This window comes from Nymphalis io, chromosome 16 (assembly GCF_905147045.1).
Source record: "Nymphalis io chromosome 16, ilAglIoxx1.1, whole genome shotgun sequence".
In the NCBI taxonomy this organism is placed as follows: Eukaryota; Metazoa; Arthropoda; class Insecta; order Lepidoptera; family Nymphalidae; genus Nymphalis; species Nymphalis io.
This window is the reverse complement of record NC_065903.1, coordinates 67613-89539: the sequence shown is the minus strand read 5'-3', so window position 1 is coordinate 89539 and position 21927 is coordinate 67613. Positions and strand designations below refer to the sequence as shown.

Here is a 21927-nt window from a genome sequence, read left to right as displayed (position 1 = left end):
CGGCGCTGGTCTTCGCTGCGTGAACGCGAACTGGTCGCGGCTCCGAGGAGCGCTCGTCTACTGCTTCCTCACATTCCAAATGTATTTTATGTATTGATTATGAATACAGCAAATATAAATAAAAAAAGTATTTTAATGAATTTGTTTATTTCTCATCTTACATTAACATAGTCATTCAATATCGATCTCAAATACATAAAGGTATCAGACTCATATTGGCAAGTTCGTAGGAGACCCGAGCCGACCGAGTTGTCAAGAACATTTATGATACTTATACAAGAACCGTTACTACAGCACGTTAGATTGATATTAACAAGTTCACATTTATCTACTCATTTAAATCGTATAAAAATTCAATCTAGAAAAAACTACTGAGTATTTTTGAATATAATGGCATTATGTACAGCTGATTCTTATGGCAGGTGTTCAAATATAAACAACTTTGATCTCCAATTACGTTACATAGCTCAGGTCGAGATCTAAACAATTATCGAAAATACACCACATTCGTGTGAAAATGTCATTTTGAATGTCAGCGAATAAGGTTGTATCGTAAATAATAGTAATGAATATTCATCAAGAACTGTTTGTAGTGCGAAATGCAGCCGATATCGCATGAGATGTGTAAATCTAAGGATTGTTTATATATACTCCTCCTTCCATTGGAAAATAGCATTCCCTCGCCGAGGCGGGCTCCCACTCGACCCGCACCCGTCGCCCACGAGTGTCGGGTGCGTAATATATATATACACTTAAAAAAATCTTAAACCAACCTAGCTAATACAATAGTCTGTTATCTCCTCAACAATATAATTAAATTATGTCTTCAGGGTGATATATTTCGGTTGTCGTTCAATATGTTGTATGATTTACGAGTTCAAGTTAAGCTCTAGCGAAACTAAAGTAATAGCCGTCAATTTCTCATTTCTGTTTAGAAGGGTGTGTGTGTCACTTTATGCAACATATTATTTATTATCGAAAACGAGAATTATAAATACAAGCAAACAGATAGGCCGGCCTCGAACCTGCGATATTTAATTTAGATTTACATTTCTAGCCACGACGCCATCTCGGCTTTAAGCTCTGAATCCAAACTGTGAATTTGTTCCTATTGACATTTATAGTATCTTATATTTAATTTAAGAGATAACTTTAAAACATGCCGTATGTACGTATGTACGTAAAATGGTAACAGAAATGATTTCGTTATAAATAGCTTTCAAATATTATGTAAAATATATAAGCAAATAATACGGAAGACACGTCGTCGTCGATTGTGTAATTCTATCAAGAAATGAAATTCAGATTCGGACAGATCGGCGCTCGCAGTATTTACAGAGAGGTGCTCGCTCGGATTTACGCGATTCGTTCGAACGCCACAGAGGATACGACACAGCAGAGAGGCCCAGGTGACAGCGGAGCGGATCAATTCTCTTACATCTAAGCTAATACGAAGTAATACTGCTCCCTACGCGAGGGCGCGGCGAGCTTTCGACCCCCATAAATACCTAACTACTATGTACAACTAAATTTAGAAGGCACCGCCCGCTCCGCAGCGACCCCGCGCGCCGAGGCGGCGGCGCTCAGGCGGGCGCGGGCGGCGGCGGCGGCGCGGGGCGCGGCGCGCGCGGCGGCGCCAGCACGGCGTGCGGCACGGGCACCGTGCGGCCGCGCGCGCGCACCGACACGTGCCCGCGCCGCGCCGCGCCCAGCGCCAGCACGCAGTCGCCCACGCGCAGCCGCACGCCCGCCTCGTCCCAGTCCGCCGCCACGGTGCGCTGCTGCGGGTAGCCCAGCTTCACGCCGTTCGCCACCGTGTACGCGCGCGACGGCGGCAGCGGCGGCGGCCGCTCCTGTGACGCGAGCGCTGTCGGTGAGCGACTGGCGGGAGGGGGGAGGCTACGACGACGGCAGACCGGACCGCTTACCAGGTCGAGTCCGAAGAGTGAGCAAGTGCGTTTGACGAGCTGGGGGTCGCACTTGTCGGCGGGGTCGGGTGGCGGCGTGCCGGCTATGGGCGCCGGGCGGCGCCGCGCGGGAGGGGCCGGCCGGGCTCCCCGGACGACGCGCGCGCGCTGAGCCCGCCACGCCGCTTGAATGCGCTCGGCTGCCGCCTGCCGGCGAGCACGCCTCATGCGCTCCAATACCTACAGGTGTGGAGGGAATTGGTGTTTACTTTGAATCGAAACGATTACGGCACGACGATAGAGACGTCATACCTGTCGCATACCCTCGCTGAGGAAGACGTGTCGCTTGCCGAGCGCCCAGCGGACGGCGGCGGGCGAGGCGGGGGCGGGCGGCGCGGCGGCGGCGGCCACGGAGCGCAGCACGCGCGCGCAGCCCGCGCCGGACTCGCGGTCGACGCCGCTGGGGCTGCGTCGCCACAGCGCGCGGTACCGACCGCTGAACGCCCGAAACCGCATACGATGCGGATATCCGCTAGCCATGAGTTGGACGGTTTCCAGAATTTGTAAAGCGCGCACCTACGACAGACGAGAGTCATTTAAAAAAAATAATAACATGAATGATGACGCATACTCAGCGAGATGAAACCGAACGGACTATGCGCCTCGAGCGAAAAACGAAATTGGTCACCTGCCGTGCGACCGTGACGCGATCGAAATGCATGGGGGTCTCCGTCGAGTTTGCGCGCAGACAGCGAACGAAATGCGGGCGCGCATGGACGAGTGTGCGCAACAAGTTGTCGAGGCGCGTGTGGAAGTCCTGCGTGAGCGTGGAGGCGGGCGCGGCGGGGGAGCAGGGCGCGGGGGGGGCGCCCAGCGCGCCCGCCGCCACCGCCGCGCCGCCCGCCGTGGGCGACGCGCGGAACTGCGCGCCCGCCGGCCCGCCCGCCGCCGCCAGCGCCTGCGACACGGATACGGCCGAGATTCAATATTTTGTCCTATAACCGATCGGCGCCGACGTGCCGTGCGTTGGTATCGATTCCAACTATTGGGACTCCGTTCACCTTGAGTTCGGCACCGAAGAGGTGCGTCGCAAAACCGAACTCGCAAGTCCTCGTATCAAAAGCGGCTAGTAACTCGTCGGGCACAGCGTCGCGATTCGCGTCGAGGAAATCGCTAGCGTCGTAGGTCACCTCGCCCGCGTAGTGTCTGACTGCAAAGCGCCGAGGGTGAGGCGGTTTCGGTTCCGCCAATCTGGGATGACCTCTGCGAAAAAAAGTGTTAAATTATTTCATAGCATCAATTTGAAAGTAAATCCATGACGTCAGCATCAAATTTATATTATTCCCCAGTTCCGTTTAACGACTGTTACACATTACCTATGAGCGGATTTAATGCGAGCGACGTATTGCTCGGCCGTATTGCGTGCGGCGCATTCCACATCGAGCGCGGCGAGCAGCCCCGTGCGGAGCGACGACACCAGGTCGATGCAAGGCACGTTATCCACGTACTCCACTTCCAGCGCGCCGGTTACTCCTTCCTCTCGACAAGACTCCGCCGAAGACTAAAAATGCGAGACTTTCAATGAATAGGAATATGACACGGATTCAAGATATACTCACACATCAATAAATACCGATCAAACGATGTGATGTCGAATGGAATCTATGGATACCTTGAAAACGTGCGTGTTGTAAAAATGTTGCATGGTTTCGGCGCAAAGATTGGCGCAGAGGTGTTCGAGGCGACTCGGGCCGGCGTCCTCGAAGCCGAACATGTCGAGGATGCCAACGAAGCCGTCGGTGGCGTGGCGCACGGCGTCGTTGAGCGCCGCCATGGAGCGAGCGCCGGCCCGCCCGCGCGCGCCGCCGCCCGCCGTCGACGCGCGCCGCGACGCCGCGTCCTGGTGCACCTGGCGGCGTGCACGACGGGACTCACTCGCTACGAGACGGTCGGGCGCACGAGCATGCGACTCGATAGCGTCCACTTACGGATTCGTTGGAGTCCGACGACAACGTGCCCAGCGTGGAGCCGAGGCGCTTGAGCGAGTTGGCGCGGCGCACGATGGTGGCGACGGTGCGGCAGTACAGCGCCTTGGCCAGCGCGTCGCGCGCGGCGGCGGCGGCGGCGGCGCTGGCGGGCGCGCGCGCCGGCGCCCGCGAGCCGCGCGGCGCGCAGCGCGTGCCGAGCCCGCGCATCAGCGCCGCCGCGCCCACGCCCAGCAGCGAGCCGGCCGCCACCAACTCCGCCTTGAAGACGGGTCACGGGTGACACACCGTCGGGACTGACGGGATATCTCCACTTATAAATCTCCAGGTCACCTACCTCTCCGTTCGGTTCCGCCGTGCCCTCGGCGTTGTCGGTGAAGTGCACGTTACCGAGCAACAGCACCGCTGCCAGCACTCTCAGAACATCCAGGAAAGGTATACCGAGGACTCCGAGACAGCTCTTCCAGGCGTGGAATCGCGCCCCGTCCTCGGGTTCGGGTCGTCGTGGATGAGATGATGCCAAATAACTGTTAAACGTGACAATAGTTTTATAGTAAAATTCGGGCTACGCCCGACTTACAAAGGCCTTTAAAAATTCAAAACATATACATATATAACACAATGGCAGCGATACTAATTGATATATATACATATCTCTTTTTTCTACCACCTGTATGCCGTCGATCTCCAAATTTATGCCCATTCCAAAATTACTGACCTAACACATACTATTCAATTAATTAATTCTGACTTAGACAAAATTTTAAAGTGGAGTCTTTCTTTTGGTCTCAGAGTAAATCCTATTAAAAGCCAGGCTATTATAATTGGCAGTTATAAATTATTACCTCATGTAGACTATTCTTGTTTGCCACCTGTTGTCTTTAACAATACTGTAATCCCATTAAGCAGCAAAGTTAAAAATTTAGGAATATATATAGATCAAAATTTCTCAGGGTTGTCACAAATAAGTGAAGTGAGTTGGAAAATGTTTCACTCAATTCGGTCCATTCGTAGATTACGTAATTTTCTACCTATTCCTACCAAAATTGCGTTAGCTCAAGCCATCCTCCTGCCCATCCTTGATTACGCTGACACCTGCTATCTTGACCTAAGAGAGGTGTAAATAAATAAACTCGAGCGTATTCAAAATATCTGTATTCGGTTTATATTCGGATTCTGCAAATTTGACCACATTTCTGAATTTCGCAAAAAACTCGAGTGGCTCCCAATCGGTCTTCGCAGGAATACTCATATATCTTTCTCTTCTTTACTGTATAATTTTTCATCCAAATTCTCGTCACTATCTTAAACACCGTTTTGAATTCCTTAAGGACTCGCATGGCCACACTACGATCTGACGATAGTCTAATTCTTAAAATTCCTTCTCACTCTTCTTCTTTTTATACCAATTCTTTCTCTGTCCAAGCAGTTCGCCTATGGAATTCTTTACCACTCCACTTAAGACAATCTCAAACTATTAACACATTTAAAATCCGACTCAAGGCGTATTATTTATCTTTATAATTTATCAGGGAGTGTTGTTTTAATTATCTGCCGCACTTTATTACTATTTATTATAATTATCATAATTACATATTTTTTTTGTAATTTTTGTTTTATATATTATATATTTATGTTAATGTACATATTATTTATTTATATGTATGTATATTTATCTATAGTACTGTGTATATATATATATATATTTATTTAAAAAATAAAAATTCAGATGATTAGTACACCTCCTTACCGCTTTATATATTTATTTATTTCATGTCCTTCACCCAAAGGTTGTCTGGAAGAGATCGCTCTTTTAGCGATAAGACCGCCTTTTGTACAAAATAGTATTCGTTTCTTTTGTGTTTATGTTTAAAATGGTTCTGTAACTCTCTTGGTGTACAATAAAGCATATTCTATTCTATTCATATTTTATTCTATATCGTAAGTATATAGGTAACAATGAGTATGTTATCCACTACTGTTACTAAAATATTTATAAATAAAACAAGATAAAAGCATTCCAAAGATACCGCATACCGCAGATCGTTTGCCGTATATCCGTCAAGATGTAGTTGAGAGCGTTCGTCGGTCGTGAGGCCGGCCAGCATCTGGTAGAAGATGTGATAGTTGCGTTCGCCCGCCGGCGGTCGCACCACGCGCGTCTGATCTAGGAAGTAGCAGTGGATCTTGGTGCGGTACAGGGCGCCGTCCGTTACCTGCACCTCGATGAAATGTCCCTGAAAACAAAACATAAATGAGACGCATAGTACTTTTGTACTGCTTTATGTCTGTTTTATGTGGGACCACGAAATATTAGATGTAAGCGGATTTTCTGCCATCTGCAATTAAAAATTTAAAAGCATTAATTCTGTCTTGTGATTTTAAAATAGCATTTACTAAGCAAAATATTTCCCATTACATTTGACATTTTGTCACAAATTTGGCTTCATAAGAATATTGATTCGAGATTTTAGTCAACAAGCGACTCACGATCCTACTGGAATGTGAGTTAGCATGTGTGGCGGCGGTGCCGAGCGAGCGCAGGACGGTGAAGGCGGCCGCCAGGTGCTTGAAGGCGTCGGTCTCCGGTCCGCCGCCCGCCACGTCGAACAATCTTCTTAGCAGCACCATGGACGCGTACGTCTTGCCCGACCCGGATACACCTGGCGCCGCATACGGGACATGTTACTAATCGTCCCACGTAGAAGCGGTAAACGATGCCGAAATTTATTTAGAGTGGGAATAGGCAGATACGAATAAAAATCGGTCAACACCTGAAAGTATGATGGCCTGCGGACAGCCGGTGTCGGCCTGGTGGCGCACGGCGTCGTGCACGAGGCGCGCCAGCTCAGGCCGCTGCGCGCGCGCCGCGCCCGGCGTCAGCGCGTTGCCGGCGTCCGTGTACGCGTTCATGGCTATGAGTATCGGCCCCACGGACGTCTGCGGGCGATAGTATCCGTTATAGGTACTTCAGATATCGTTTCTAAGTAGATAGGTTTCTTTGTAAAGAAAAACATCACTTACGTAGAATTTATTATGATAGAATCGTGCCTGAAGTGCTCGTACTACGGCGTCTTCGGTGAGCGGGCCGCGGAGATGGATGAGGTCGTCCACGTCCGTACCTGCGCCCGCTCCTGCGGTCGCGCTCGCGCATACGTTCGCCGTAGCGGTTCCGCTTCCGCTGCCCGCTCGCCATCTCGCCTCTATGACACATTTAAAATATTCACAATGTACTAAAGCGATCGCTCGATATATTAATATATTTTAGAAGCGAGATTCTTGATCGTTCTTCTCGGTTAAAACAACATTCCGATGTCTAAACCGGTGTCGGCCCGTGACTGACATTCGAATGTATAAATACATTCGAAAGTTACTTAAATGTAATTGAATTGAGGGAACGGGTTTACTTTAAATTTACGGAAAGTACGTAGCCATAGTGAGCAACCTGGTGGGGGCGGCGGAGGGTGATGAGGCTGTAATGGTGGCGCAGGTGCAGGTGGTGGAAGAAGCAGTGGGGCGCGTGGGGGCACCGCGGGCTGAGAGCCGCTGGACGAAGTTGCACCGCTGGCACCAACGGCTCCCGCGGCGCCCGCTCCACCGCTCGCTCCGCCAACGTGTAGGTGATTGCGGAGGGTGACCAACTCCGAACTAAGGCTTAGCAGCCGCCGCTGGAGGTGCACCGCTTCATTTGACGAAGATGCGTCTGCTTGACAAACAACTTACTATGATAAATCTTGTATATGTCTTCCGCATTGACTTCAAATTGTATAAAAAATAGAATTGACTTTTTCGTACGAATAATTTGTTCTTCTGATCTCAATTTGTTAATTTTATTATACAAGCCTAACTGTTATATATTCAACGAAACCGAACGAACCATCGAGCTGTCATCAGAGTCAATGAATCGAGTGGTAGAAGATAGTATGGATACTTTATAGCTTTATCACAATAATAACCAAACAAAAAGCATTTCGACCACTTCTGACCCCAGCGACAAATTAGTTTCTATGCCACATAATTAAAATTAAAATAGCGTGTTTAAACGTATATGTTGTTATGTATAGCGTGTTTATGTTGACCGTAACACATATTTTTGTTTTTTCCCTTCGCATATCGTTAGATCTAATTTTAGTATACACTCCTAGCAATGGCAGGTCAAAAACATCAAATGAGCTAGGTTTTAATTAGATACATACAGATAAATGACATAACTAGGGAATGCCAAAGGGGAAGTAATGGTTCTTTTATAAAACTATGTAAAGGTTTCCAAAGACTGGCACGGTGAAAACATTTATTATGTCCAAAATAAAAATACCAGTATAATAAAAAAAACACACGCACAGAAAGAAAGTATATTAGCTTCTGTACTCGAAGCCCGCAGGTACCTTGTGAAGGGTCGTTACATGGATTATTACAAGTTGTTAGCGACTAGACAACGACCCAAAAACTATAACAACATAATATGGACAACAACTGTCCATATTCAATTGTTAAAGAATAACCGATTTATTTTAATGGACACGTTATGATATAAATACAAATTATGTCATTTTCCCTTTTGGAGTTCCATTTTATAATGATTGTACAATTTGATTGTTGTAACGTAGAAGGTATATTATTAGTGCGAGGGGCACGCAGTTCTATCGACCTGGCGACTCGACGTGGTAGTGCGCGAGCGCCGTGGAACTCGAGCAAGGGGGGGAGACAACCGGTTGTCCAGGCGCAGTGGCCTCAGTCGTATTCCGGACTCGTGCCACGTCCTGAAAATTCGACCTTGCGACTATCGAATTAGAATTTGTTTCAAATTAGGAACACACGCCGCGTCAAAAACCTTTTTATTAGTGCGTAATCGAAGGACACCGCCATCCCGGCCGCCTTCAACGCGGCCTCGAATATTTGATGCAGCTTTTGTTGATGCAAGAGAAACCGCTTGGAGTTCGTGAAAATCGTACAGAAATTTTGTCAGGTTGATATTACGCAAGTAACTACTAAAGGTGCTCGTTCTTAACGTACATAGCCTGACTCTCTCACACGATGTACAAGTTTTGTAACATTCTTCTGAATTATCTCACAGCAAATTACTGAAATTTGTACAAGCTCCTAACAAGATGTTTCAAATACTTGTATTTAAATAAGATATTAATAATATATAAAGATAAGAGAAAAAATATAGTTTTTATAATGCTCTATTATAGATTGCGTGTGTCAAACACGAGGAACTAACGGTACCAACGTCGACGTAAATAATATTGAAACACGTCTTGAAGAGGTTTTCCTCACAGGCGGGTCTGAGGTGATGAGAAAATAAGCGGACTTAATTGCGAGTGGGTCGATCGGTTAATTGTGTTCTCGGCGGCCGCGGAATGTCGGGGCGCGCGGCGTGTCCGGTTGTGTCCGGTCGCAACGAAAACGCCGCACGACGACTATCGATTAATCTAATGTTTAGAAACAGTACAGCGTTTTCCATCACCATTGTCAGATGCTAACGGCTTTATCGATAGTTGCGTAGTACTACGTTTATCTAATAAATCTTAATATTTATTTTAATAATGTAACATGGTATGGGAATTTCAACAACGTTAAGAGCAACACTAAGAGCTCAAGCAACTGGTAACGCATTTATGTTACACCTCGTAGGCAATTGCACGCAGTACACAGTTGCGTTTGGTTGTTTGTTCAAGTCATAATACAAGTCGGTACTAAAGCAGTAACGATTATTCAGTACTTTATTTCTAATTCAGTATAATTTGTGTGTATCTCTGCGTTCGCTTCGTCACTTACTCCTACTGACTGAGCTATTATTGCTTCAATTATTTCAATTAAACTTTAAAAATTCTTGCTGTTTAATGATTACCTAATACTATTTCAGAACAAACTGCTACGTATGTACTCGTATTGTACATCGTTACCAAAAAAAAATAATTTCTTTAATACAAAATAATGATTATTAATGTTTATCGTTTAGCTAAAGAATGGAAATCAGTATCATAATATGGTATATTACGTCCCTACGTAATATACCATATTTCCCTAAATATGATATGTTTTTAATTCTCTATGCAGGTACTTACGTATAAAACGGTATAAACTTTTCGCGTAATTAATTCTGTTTAATTGTCGTTGACGTGAAATCTTGCAAAAAAAAAACAATGGGATCTGGAAAGTTTAAAAGCCATTGTAATATAATTAATAAAAAGTTTTATCATAATCTCTACACTAATAAATAATAAGTAAGTTATTATTATACTTATTTATTATATTTAATAAAATCTCAGTACGAAACTGAAACTAAACTTTTATGAATGGCGCCCGCATGACGTGACGACGACATTCAACTGATGTCAGTAGAAGGAACTAGTTCTAGTTTTTCTTCTAATAATTTAGTTTACTGTGTTTCATTGTAAATGTAAGCACGCACCTTATGAAGCTTTTACTTTCCGTCGATGGACTTCTTTACAATCCAAACACGTAGTTCATTCTAATGGATGAACAAAATAATTTTATTTATACTGAGCAGAAACAGGTTCAAGTCATTGAGCACTTCATAACTCTGCAGAAGTTAATTGATCGCTATGATCAGAAAAAAACCGCGCTACTTCCGACCGCACGACTTATCCATACAAGTGCAGACAAACTTACCTGAAGCACTCCCTCATTGATTAACTTTACTTCTTTTTACTACCGTGCGTGGTCTGTGGTTTTTATTTCAATTATAATAAAAAAATTACAAGTTTAGTTTATTTGTTTTTAAATTTAAATAATAAGGGAAAGCGGTACACGGACAGGGATCAATATGTAAGCCTAAAGCGTTTTCGTCGTCGCCAGCAGTCCCGGCGTCTCTCAGTGACGCGTTTACCCGTTGGCCAAGGGGGCACGTGCCCGGGGCGGCAGCCTAGGTGCCGTCCATAATTGTTATCCATTTTTCGTTGCTTTTTAATTTGATTTTTCCAAAGAAACTTGAAGCACCTAAGTAATGATCACAATCACACAAGTACTCATATTATTACCTACTATTAAGTGACTATAAATAAGTAACAGTCGGATTTTTTTAAGCTTATTTGTGTCGCGAAGTACAGAAACACACGACACGAGATACAGCAGTAACGTAGTAGTGCTGGGCTAAGGTCTCCTCTCATTTTTTAAGGAGAAGTATCAGTAACAGCCTGTTAATGTCCCACTGCTGGACTAAGGCCTCCTCTCACTTTTTGAGGAGAAGGTTTGGAGCTTATTCAATGCGGGTTGGTGAAATACACATGTGGCAGAATTTCAGTGAAATTATACACATGCAGGTTTCCTCTCGATGTTTTCCTTCACTTAAATCAGTGTTCCAATAAAATAAACACTACGACAAAATATACCGACCTTGTGTGGGTATGTAAATCGATGAGTATATAAATTACATTTAAATATGATACTAAAAAAGTCGCCACAGACGAGCTATTCACATCAGAGATAAAGAGTCAGTCAGAAGTTGAGTGATGACTTATTCCTTTTTAAATAGTCTTATGTATATAGAGCACTGTAAAGGGAATGTTAACGATATCACTACCTTTTATGGCTGACTAGCTGCTATAAGATTTCTAATGGCATCAGAAACGTGCAAAAAATGCGTGTGTTATTGGTCGGCGGCGATGCGCGTGCGCAAGAATCTCATCACTTACCTGCCGTACAAACGCTTCTATAACCGCGCTGCCCTGGTAATGTTAGATACTTTACTATACTTTTAACTATTACATGCATTTATAGAATGTTTATTTGATTACGCTTAATAATTTCAGGTAAAAATAGCTAAACATATTATAGTAGTATAGTAACAGCCTATGAATGTCCCACTGCTGGGCTAAGGCCTCCTCTCAGTTTTTGAGGAAAAGGTTTGGAGCTTATTTCACCACGCTCCTCCAATGCGGGTTGGTGGAATACACATGTGGCAGATTTTATTACATATTAATTTATGCATAATATTTGATCTGTAAAAATGTTTTCTAATAAGTTATAAGGTCATCGACCGATACGAGTCTAGCGGCGCGGCGGTTTGAAGCGAGGTCTACACAATGGGGTAAGCGGATAAACTAGAACTGGACCGAGGCTAAGGCGTATTGGCACCTATGTAATCACGCGGACTGAGCGCAAAAACCTTTTGTGGGCCGGCAGTCGGCAGCCGTCACCGCGCACACGTGCTAATCAACTCGCAGATGCCATCGATGTGTCGCGAGGAATTTTCTCATTAAACGACATCGCGTCAGATTCCTTCTCGCAGATGGTCTTGGCTTGTAAAATGCGCGTTATGGTCACGAAGACTTTACTTGAGCCATCCCAAACGTCGTTTACGAAAGTTTAGACTTTGAATATGACGCACGCATCTGGCGTGGAGTGTCACGTATCTTTTTATTTAATCTAGTTATCTGGGATTTAGCATTTAATAAAAATATAATTAATAATTAATTCGAAACGTAATGTAGATTTTATTGCGAAGTAATAACATATTTTATGTAAAATTATTAACGAATAAATTTTTAGAACCGGAATGTAATCAATGAAATGATCTAATCACGTTAATATGGAAGCGACAGAGCGGTGACCTATACCATCCAATTAATCTCGTTTTATATTATTAACAACATTTCATGAATACATTTCTCAATTTTTTTCGTAGTTGAGGCCGAAGAATTCCACTTCTATAAACGTTTGCCAAGTTTTATTACGGTAAATAGTTTGAGCTGGAAGTGTAAACAAACATATATCCTTATATTATCTATCATGTAGAACGATGTGTGCAGTCAGTATCACATACGTCGTCAATAGCACGTGTTCTAGAACTAGACTGAGACGTCTCGCTTCCAATCGCGATAGCTCGTGACGACAGAGTGACTGATTATTCAACGCGATTGTCGGAGCCACAGGCCGTAATGCGAGGAGGTAAGGATATTTACGGAGGGAGTGGCCGGTGAGAGGCGCGCGTCGTGCGCCGCGGATAGATAGCATCGTCGACGCCGCGGCCAAGGGATCATAGACTTATGAAAACAACTATACGCAATCATTTTAACAAGTAATTGTGTTTCTTAATGATTATATATATTCTAAAAACAATCGATTTGTTCGTTTTGTATATCACCCAGTAAATCAGTATTTTGGAGTGAGATTAAATGATTATTCGTTGGCTTTGAGGGAATTGTACGCCTACCCTTAAAGATAACTTGAACGACTTTTAAGTTTGAGTTAAAGGTGCAAATTAACTATAACCTACCGTTTTTGTAATATAATTGAAAATATATAACGTTCTTCCTTTTTTGAAGTTGGTTAAAAAGCAAAATGTAGATATCTCAATAATTGCAAATATTTTTTTAAATAAAATATTAAATAGTTCACAAGGGAATTAGTAAATAAAAATAAGAAAATATACGCATTTATGTGAATTTGTAGGAAATACCAGCGCTATAATTGATATTTTATTTAACATTTTTGATTATCTCTTTATGGTTGATCAAGATAACCCGAAACTCTGCACATGTGTGTGCAGAGTTTCTCACACACTCATCAACAAACCTAATCACTTCGAGCCAACCTATCGTCACATTAAGATAAACTTGTCAATTTATAATTATGCATATAAATGAAATGTCATTATTTACTAATGTCTTGGTGTTTTTGGTGATGACAACGCACAATTCGTCGGTTTTGCCTTCGTTGAATATTTTCTATATTTATTTGTAATGTGACCAATGTTGATGCACGGGAACATATGTTAGTTTCCGAGATAGGGATTGTTTCTGTTTACTGATGATACTAACGTTTTGCAATAATAATTTTGTTTGTCAAGTCATGCAGATGTCGCAATCGCTTAGAGACAAATGAGCTAGTTGTAACATTCCCTTGATCAATTTTATTAATAACCTACAATACAGAACATAACATATTATGTATGGATGCATCTATCAAGGAAAGGTCATATGTTAAGAAAACATCCTATATTATACTTAGCAGACTATATCAATAAATAACGCCAGTAGACGTTAAGAGCCACAATAATTATATATTGTATTTCGAAGATTTTAGAACAGAATTCAGAGATAAAGTTTAAATCGAAGTTCTACTGTGGTCGTAGTCCTGGGACGCATCGTGCACGGCGGTCGTGTGCGCGTTTAAATCTTTTCTGCAGGGACACTTGCGTTGGCACGCCGCGTAACAGTGTGCGATGGAACCGTGACAGTCATTTGTTACCGATCGGTAGGTTCGATACCCGCTTATAAAAAGATTGTTATATTGATATATATGACTCATTTAGTTACTCCTTATTATTCTTTAAAGAACGGTGTCATTTATTGAAAGTGAAGTTACGCGAAATCAACTTGTTTCGGTCTAGCCGCCTGACAGTGCCGCGCGTGTGTCACGTTAAAGTAAATTAGTATGTGCTTCTCATAATGCGTTACTGATCTATGGCATGATACATTCATTCGTGATTTGCCGCTTTTTGCGGCAGCGCGTCGTCTGTCGTGCTGTACTCAATGGCTGTTCATTGTGTTTATTTATAAATCTACTCTCCATACGGACATGGCTCAAGCTCGGTGCATCGCTTTACATAATACCGTAGCATTAGCTCGAAGGACACAAAAACTGCGAGTGCACCGAGAGCGCGTGTAATTGCAGTCACACGCAACACGCGCACAAGCAACACAAGGCTTTGGAGGTGATCACGAGAATTAGTGAGGTATGTATGAAACAGCGTATTTATATAGCGCACAGTTTTTACATTTCATTTTACTGAAATTGAGCTGATTTTCATCAAAATAAAATGGTGAAATCATGAAAGCGATCATAGTATTTGGGCTGGAATAAGGTGACAGTATGCGCCTTTATATTATGTCGTAAACTTTTTTCGGTCTCTGGTATCTTTACATTTACTCGTAAAAGCTAACTCACTCACTCAACTCTAGCAGCAACGTTATGATTCACGGTGATAGTATTTCTTGTTGCTCGCGGGAACCTGCCGAGAAACTCACGGCGCTCTCGAAAGGGCCCGAATTTACTTAGATACCTGTGCCTCTCTCCCCGCGCGGCTCCACTTGACCCCGCCCGCGGCCTGGCTCACTGTCTATGAGCTACGCCGTTAGTCGTTTGAGCATACGCAGCCTCCCTGATCTTTTGCATTCGTCTATATTTTTATACATATGTCTTTATTTTTATATATACTAATAATTTAAATTAATACGCCCGGCAGGATGGGCTTAAACAAGTCCATTCTTCTACATATCTATATATTCTTATATTTGTAATTATACGTTCGTTTGAAATAAAGTTGATTGTAATCGAAATATCAGACAGCTATGCTTAAATGTTACAAAAAAACACCGAAATGTGCATATATTTTGTTGCCCAAAAGGGTGAATGCGTCTTTGTTTAGTTAATATCAGAATACAATAGCGATAAATACCTTAGGCAGTGACAAAGAAACCCAGCATTGTCGACCACAACACCTATCACTCATTACAAACTAAACGAACCTTCTCGTGACTCAACGTCACTAACGATCTACAAAACAGGCGCGGCGGTCACAAACAATATTATATCGATGACCTAGGTACTCCATGAACCTACTCAGTGGTCCTTCGAGCCGGAATATTAATAATAACTTAAATAACGTTATTAACCACACATGAAATTTGAATGCCTTCAACTTTCTGACACAGTATAAGTAGTAATAAAATGATCACAATCTCGCGGCCGGCGCTCGCGCAGCGTCGTCGGGCTGCGGTCGGGACGCGGGGGCGGCTCTCGCTCACCTTGCAGCTTCTTCTCCGTCTCCCAAAACTTTTGCAGCTCGGTGAAGTACTTGTCGAGTATGAACACCTTGGACAGGCCGAGAGTGGCCATGACAGGCGGCGCGCTCGCATCACACTTCGCGGTCGCGCCGCTCTTTGCCGACAGCGGCGACTACTCTCACGCGCGTCTCCTCGCGGACTGCCGGCCGCTTCGCTCTCTGTGGCGCACTTCCCCTCCCCGCGTACAGATCCTCCGCCACGCGCCCACAAAGCCTTCGCAATCAACCCTTTATTAGACCTATTCCTGTTTTAATAAATACGCACTAAGTATCCGCAAAATGAATGTTAACAAATACTATAACAATAAACCGAGGCAACTGTACAAATATTTCAAGCTCAGCCTACGGTCGGAGTCAGAAGCGCCTATTTACTCAAAACTATATTCACAAACGGTAAGTTTCATTTGATTTCAATGTGATCTCAGTAGATTTTATGAATTTAAGATTAAAAACGACTGCGTGAGCAGCAAGTGAGGCGGAGGTTGCGAGGGCGCGGAGGGCCGGCCGGGGACTGGTTTGTTTGTTTGTAAGCACGAGTGCCGAAAGCTACGTTCATCGGTCGAACCACGCCCGCACAGCGCCGAACGACTCTAGACCTACGGGACTGCGGCCTGAGCCACACTCACCTCCTCGGGTCGCCACCTGCGGACCTATCGAGGCCACATGTACTAGCAACACTTTTTGCGTAACCGAATGTCGAACGTAAATCTCGCTTTTTGATCGAGTATTAACGGCAGCGCCGTTACAGAGCGCAGATCTTTCAAACGTGAACGATTTTTAAATAATTCCACCAACTTTGTACTCTTCACAGAGCATAAATTCATTTTTTGTGTACAAACAACTTGAATAATAATGTCCTCCAGACCGATTTCGGCCACGGCGGCCAATCTCAAGAGAGATTAGCCAACTACGCAGGAGATATTATAGTGCACAAGTGTGTGCGTAAACACAGGTACACTCTCTATTCCCTAACTCTCATAATCCGATGGGACAGCAATCCGTATGTATTACGATATTTAAAACGTTTTACGTACACCCTTACGGTCCCCGCGCGAAGCCGGGACCGGTGGCTAATAATTTTATAAATAAAATATTCAATATAAATCTTTATACTAAAATATGGATATTTAAGATATTGTGTCACATTTTTTTCCGTCGTCGTTATACTAAATTGGATGAATCTTGTAAATAAATAAATTAAATATGAATTTAGATATTACGTACTCGATATAAATATGATTAACTTCTCATTATTCAACCGATAACGTAACTTCTAAGCGCGCGCCATCTGTGTTGTACGCACCACTCTAGTTTGTTCGCCGAGATAGTTAGAGCCGATCGAGCTCGCATATCCTCACGTAGAGCCGCCACAACTCGCCAGGGGTCGCGAGTTGTATCGAAGATGCTCATCATGTCGCTTGCATGTCACCAACGTGACGAATTAAAGTGAATCTCTTTCGTATTCAAAAATACTCCTGGAACTTCAAATAGGCGATTCTCAAATCGTCAATATTTTATGTCATTCGATAGCTTTGCAGTTTGATGATTCTTATATTGTATCTCGAGGGTAATTGTTTTAAAAACTATTTGTAAAAGCGATAGAAATCTATTGAATATCTGAATTTGTCTCTTGTTCTGTGTTAATCACATATTATTCGATATCTTCCACTTTAAACCAATATTAATGAATCTATTTATACAATAGGGAATATATTTCACATTAGGCAATCCCTATTTTAAATAAATTAGAAAAGAAAAAATTACAGCAGAGGATTCACCATTTGTTTGTTGTAAGATTTGCTACACACACAGACAAATACATACAGACAGGTTAAGTAAAATTCAACCTCGCAAAAGCTACTACATAATAAAAACTAAACATTTCTTTATAATATTATTATTATTTTATGTTTATTAAAAAACGAATAATAAAGTGAATGTACTTTATTGTTAGTTATAGATGTCGCCTAAATGGAACTCAAATTAATTATATTTTTTTCCCGTAAGTTCCAAGTCCTGTAAAGTTTTGGTGAGTAAAGAAGTACAGAACTTATAGCGTTTATCTTCTTCGCGAATTTATTTTAAATATGTGTTGTAAATGAAAATCTTGAAATTGTCGTTTGACAAAATAAAGTCTAGATTTTAAAACTTTTTTCAATTATTACACTTATAAATTAATGTCAAGTCGACGACGTATTAAATCTGCAGAAAAATATAATTGATATATTTCTTACCTAAAAACATTAAACTCGAATTAGCGCACGTGCATTAAAACACTAAATATTGATTCGAAATGAAAAATCTTTCGTCGGTAGTTGTAACCGTTGAAGAACGATCGCGACATCTGACTCCAGCTGGCTTAAGACTAAACGGATTTCGAAATGTGTACAGTTACATCTTCAAATAATCGACTCCGACACTTATTATCACGAACCACGCTAAGCTACATTCGATAACACATCGGTAACGAGCCGATCGAAGTTTTACGCATGACGCGACTCAGCCGAATAACTTGTACAAAAAGGAATCCTATTAACGACAATAATTACACTGGTGTAGGCTAATCGTAACGAGTTTTTGTAGCGCATGTACAATTGCTCGCGTAAGTAATGCAGTGTAACAACTCCATACGCGACATGCGCCTGCTGCGACGACACGCGCTAAACGGGCTGCCGAGCAGCGGCAGCGCTGTCCGCACGACTGTTAGCACACGCCAGTGACCACTGACCGGCCTCCTGTAATCGAGCGCATTAGCTCTCCGATTGATTAGTCGGCAGTCACCACTACATACATATATTATAGTACTATTATATTGGAGAAGGTCTGCGATTCTCGTGTGTTATCGCTATTGCAGAGCTTTAATGTGATCCAGTAGCGATGGGTTTCATATTTAATTGATTCATAAAGCACACTGCACAATGCATTGCACTGGCACAGATATAACACAATATTATATAAGTTGGTAATTTGTAATGATAGTGTAACGATGATGCTCAAACAATAAATCAAATAGCAATCAAATAGCTTCAAGTGGTTTTTGTCTGAGCAAGAAATTAATTGGTATCTTCTATACGAGCTCTTTGTCTTTTCGAGTGCTTGTATTCTTAACTATGCATAATATACGAGCAGGTATCTATATAAAAGTATAGAATTCATAATATTTTATAATGATTGATTTTGTATGTCGTATTTAATTCTTGACTTCGAATTGAGGGTCAATAGAAAACGAATAGTTCTGTTCATTTTAAAGAGAGTTTACAACATTCTACAATACAAATATTACAAATATTTGTAAATTATAACAATAGCAGTAATAATTTATATCAATTCAAAATATTAAAGTAGCTTTTAAAATGAAAATTCCTATCATAAATGTAACACAAATCGTTTTAAAATTAATAATAACAAAAACAAATATAGCAAGATGTGTAAAAATCAAGAAATAGAAATAAACATTTTAGCCACGGTTTGCTTTTCAATTTAAAAATATGTACCGACATATCGCACATAAAAAGGCAATACGTGACGTCGGTTACGTTTCATATCAGAAGAACAATGGTCTAGGGCCAATTACGCCTCAGGGCAACACAACACACGCGACACTCCGCCAGCGCCGTGCACCGCCTGTGCACCGTCTCGATAGCGCTAAGCAACGCCGTAATGATTGTGATATATTGCGCTACTACCTAGGATAACGCATTATTTTGGTTTTAATTTGTTTTTAATTTTTATACGTTATATTCATTATCACAACACTTGGTCTATATATTATATGTTAATATAATCTTTAAAAGCTCTCTTTTGTATATCATCTTGAGTTGAGAGAATATAATTAAATTAGACAAATGCTATCGAGTGCATCTTAAATGCACTGTTATCTTTAGTCGCTGCACTTTTAACTTAACGCCCTGTTATAATTATAATAAGCCAGTACAAACCCAGTCGTTGAGAGCGCACGCGACGCGGTCGGTGTGACGTCTGCTGCCGCTCAGCGAGCTCCTCCAGCGTCTCCTCTTTCTTCTCTTGATCCACCGACGTCTGTCTGCAGACAAATTTAGTCACGGTGCAATGACTATTATAGTAACTTAATCAGCTGGTATAGTGAATATACCTGTGTCTGTGAATCTGTCGAGAACGATACGTGCAGAAGAAGTCTGGGCGTACGTGATGCGAACGAAGCAGCGCGGCCAGCGGGACCAACTCGGGGGTGGCGGTGGGGACGGGGGAGGTGGTGGAAGCCGAGGCGCCCTCGTACGTCTGGTCCGGCAGCAACATACCGCAAGCATGGCGGCTCGTCTGCACCGCCTCCACCGCACTGCGACCGGAGACAGTCTTGCGCCTTCCTCAATACCTCACTGTGTACTGTGTTTACCCCGTACACTGAGAAGAGTTTATCACATATAGTGATTGCGTTTTAATTAATCCAATATTGTCGCGTGCATTTATTTAGTTCGAGGCGTTGTTTTTGTGGGTTTCTCCCTAGACATATGTTCAAATCTTAAGTAATCAAACTTGGCTTGTTCTACGATACTTTCGATATCGATTCTTACGACAGTCCAATCCTCCGTCGATTAGTTTTTCTCTGATGAAATATTATCAATATTCCCTAATAAAACTTCATCGCAGGCTTTTATAACACTTAAAATCTTTAAGAATACAATAAAAGGTATTTTTGAAGTATTAAAGTGTGAGTTGTAAAGACTTAGCTGTTCAGTGAGTATTCATTACGTGCGGTGAGTCGGCACAAATGGTTCAAACCAAAATCCCAAGAATTTTTCTTCCTCCAAACAATAACAACTAAACTTAGTTACGGTAAAATCGTTTAGGTTCAATAATCATTATTAAATTAAAGTTGGTCTGTGAGAATGATACTCGTTAGCTCAAATAATCACAGCGGCAGACAGCTTGTGGAGAGCGGGGAGGGCGACAGCCGCGCTCGTGCTTTTTGCTAGGATTCGGCACCGCATCGCACCGCTTAAGACTGTGAAACACAATCCACTGCACTGTTTACACGAAACTACTCTGCCCGTTTTTATAAATATAAACAAACAAACACTCAACAATCACATTTCGTGACGGTGACGCATAAATGTTAATTATAAAGGTGATTCAGACATTAAACAATAAAAGAGAAGGTTAAAATTTGAAGTTTGAAGATTCGCGTATTTGCGGTGCACACGTGACGATGACATCGTTAGCACGTGTAGCACGAGACGAGAGGCCGCGCCGACGGCGCAGGACGCTGTGCCGCAGTGCAGTGGAGCAGTCGGTCAGCGCGCGCGCAGTTCGCTATGTCCCACCGCCGCTGGTGAGAGCGGCGCGGACAAAATGTACGTGAAACGACCTCCTCATTTGGAAGCCGTGCCGCATTTAGTACACAACCATCACATCACTTAGGCGTCCATCGGATCATCGAAGCCCATGGCTACTAACATGTTTCTTTACAAATATGTTGCAACATGTTCGGTCGATCGACTCTTACGACAAGAGTCTTTTGCGAGATACGATGCATTCGCCATTATTTTAAGTATTTACACATACACGTATAGAATTGCAACGCGCATCTGGTTCCCAAAACAAGAGACATCTCAGAAAAAGCCGCGCGAGTGAACTCGTCACATTATAAATTTTAATCCCGCGCCCGACGCGAACGCCGCCAGCATCGACGAGAGTACACTGCACCAAGAACATTTATACTAACTTTATATTTGGACAAAATATATAATTAAATTTGTCTATGTTGGTGTTACTTGAAAGAATTACTCACTTCATATTATTTATTGTCTTACCAATATTTTTTGCCTTTTGAAAACAATTCATTTGAAGTCTAGTGTTCATTTTAATGTACCAAGTTTTTATAATTAGACCTGACATTTCGTAGGATAAAATATCCCCAAGTTTATGTTGAACGGCGTATATATCTGATTAAGTTGATATTATACCCAATGCTCAGTTTCATGGCACGTGGTAGATTTATGGCAATAAATAAGTAAGTGTAACGCTTTTATATTGAATGAAGATTTTGGATTTTTGACTTTAATTGCAATAATATAAATAGTAGAATTATCGAAAAAATAATTGTTTAGGTTTATTATAGTGTATTTACTGTTTCTTTCTCTGTAAACGCATTACGATCGGTGTCCACGACGAACGATGCGGGACGACGCCTATGTGCGAGTGATCTGCTCTACACTGCATGCGGCTACGAAGTAAATAACTG

The 21927-nt window shown here is 42.7% G+C and overlaps 1 protein-coding gene across 5 annotated transcripts; it reads right to left on the bottom strand.

The window, feature by feature from the left end:
- Positions 1 to 1583: 1583 nt before the first annotated feature.
- LOC126774099 (unconventional myosin-IXa) lies at positions 1584 to 20386 on the bottom strand. 5 transcript variants are annotated; one of them, XM_050495421.1, is made up of 16 exons: positions 19819 to 20386; positions 19646 to 19749; positions 7338 to 7595; positions 6917 to 7095; positions 6667 to 6832; positions 6383 to 6555; positions 5930 to 6129; positions 4230 to 4419; positions 3896 to 4153; positions 3580 to 3816; positions 3284 to 3468; positions 2969 to 3170; positions 2596 to 2865; positions 2220 to 2483; positions 1929 to 2147; positions 1584 to 1853 (listed from the first exon to the last, which is right to left on the bottom strand). In XM_050495421.1, exons 1-16 carry the CDS (start codon positions 19980 to 19982, stop codon positions 1584 to 1586), a joined length of 3339 nt encoding a protein of 1112 aa, XP_050351378.1. In that variant the 5' UTR covers positions 19983 to 20386. The 5 variants fall into 5 exon arrangements, with proteins under 5 accessions (XP_050351378.1, XP_050351382.1, XP_050351379.1 ...); XM_050495425.1 differs by lacking the exons at positions 19646 to 19749; positions 19819 to 20386 and adding an exon at positions 17942 to 18361; XM_050495422.1 differs by lacking the exons at positions 19646 to 19749; positions 19819 to 20386 and adding an exon at positions 15601 to 16111.
- Positions 20387 to 21927: the final 1541 nt, after the last annotated feature.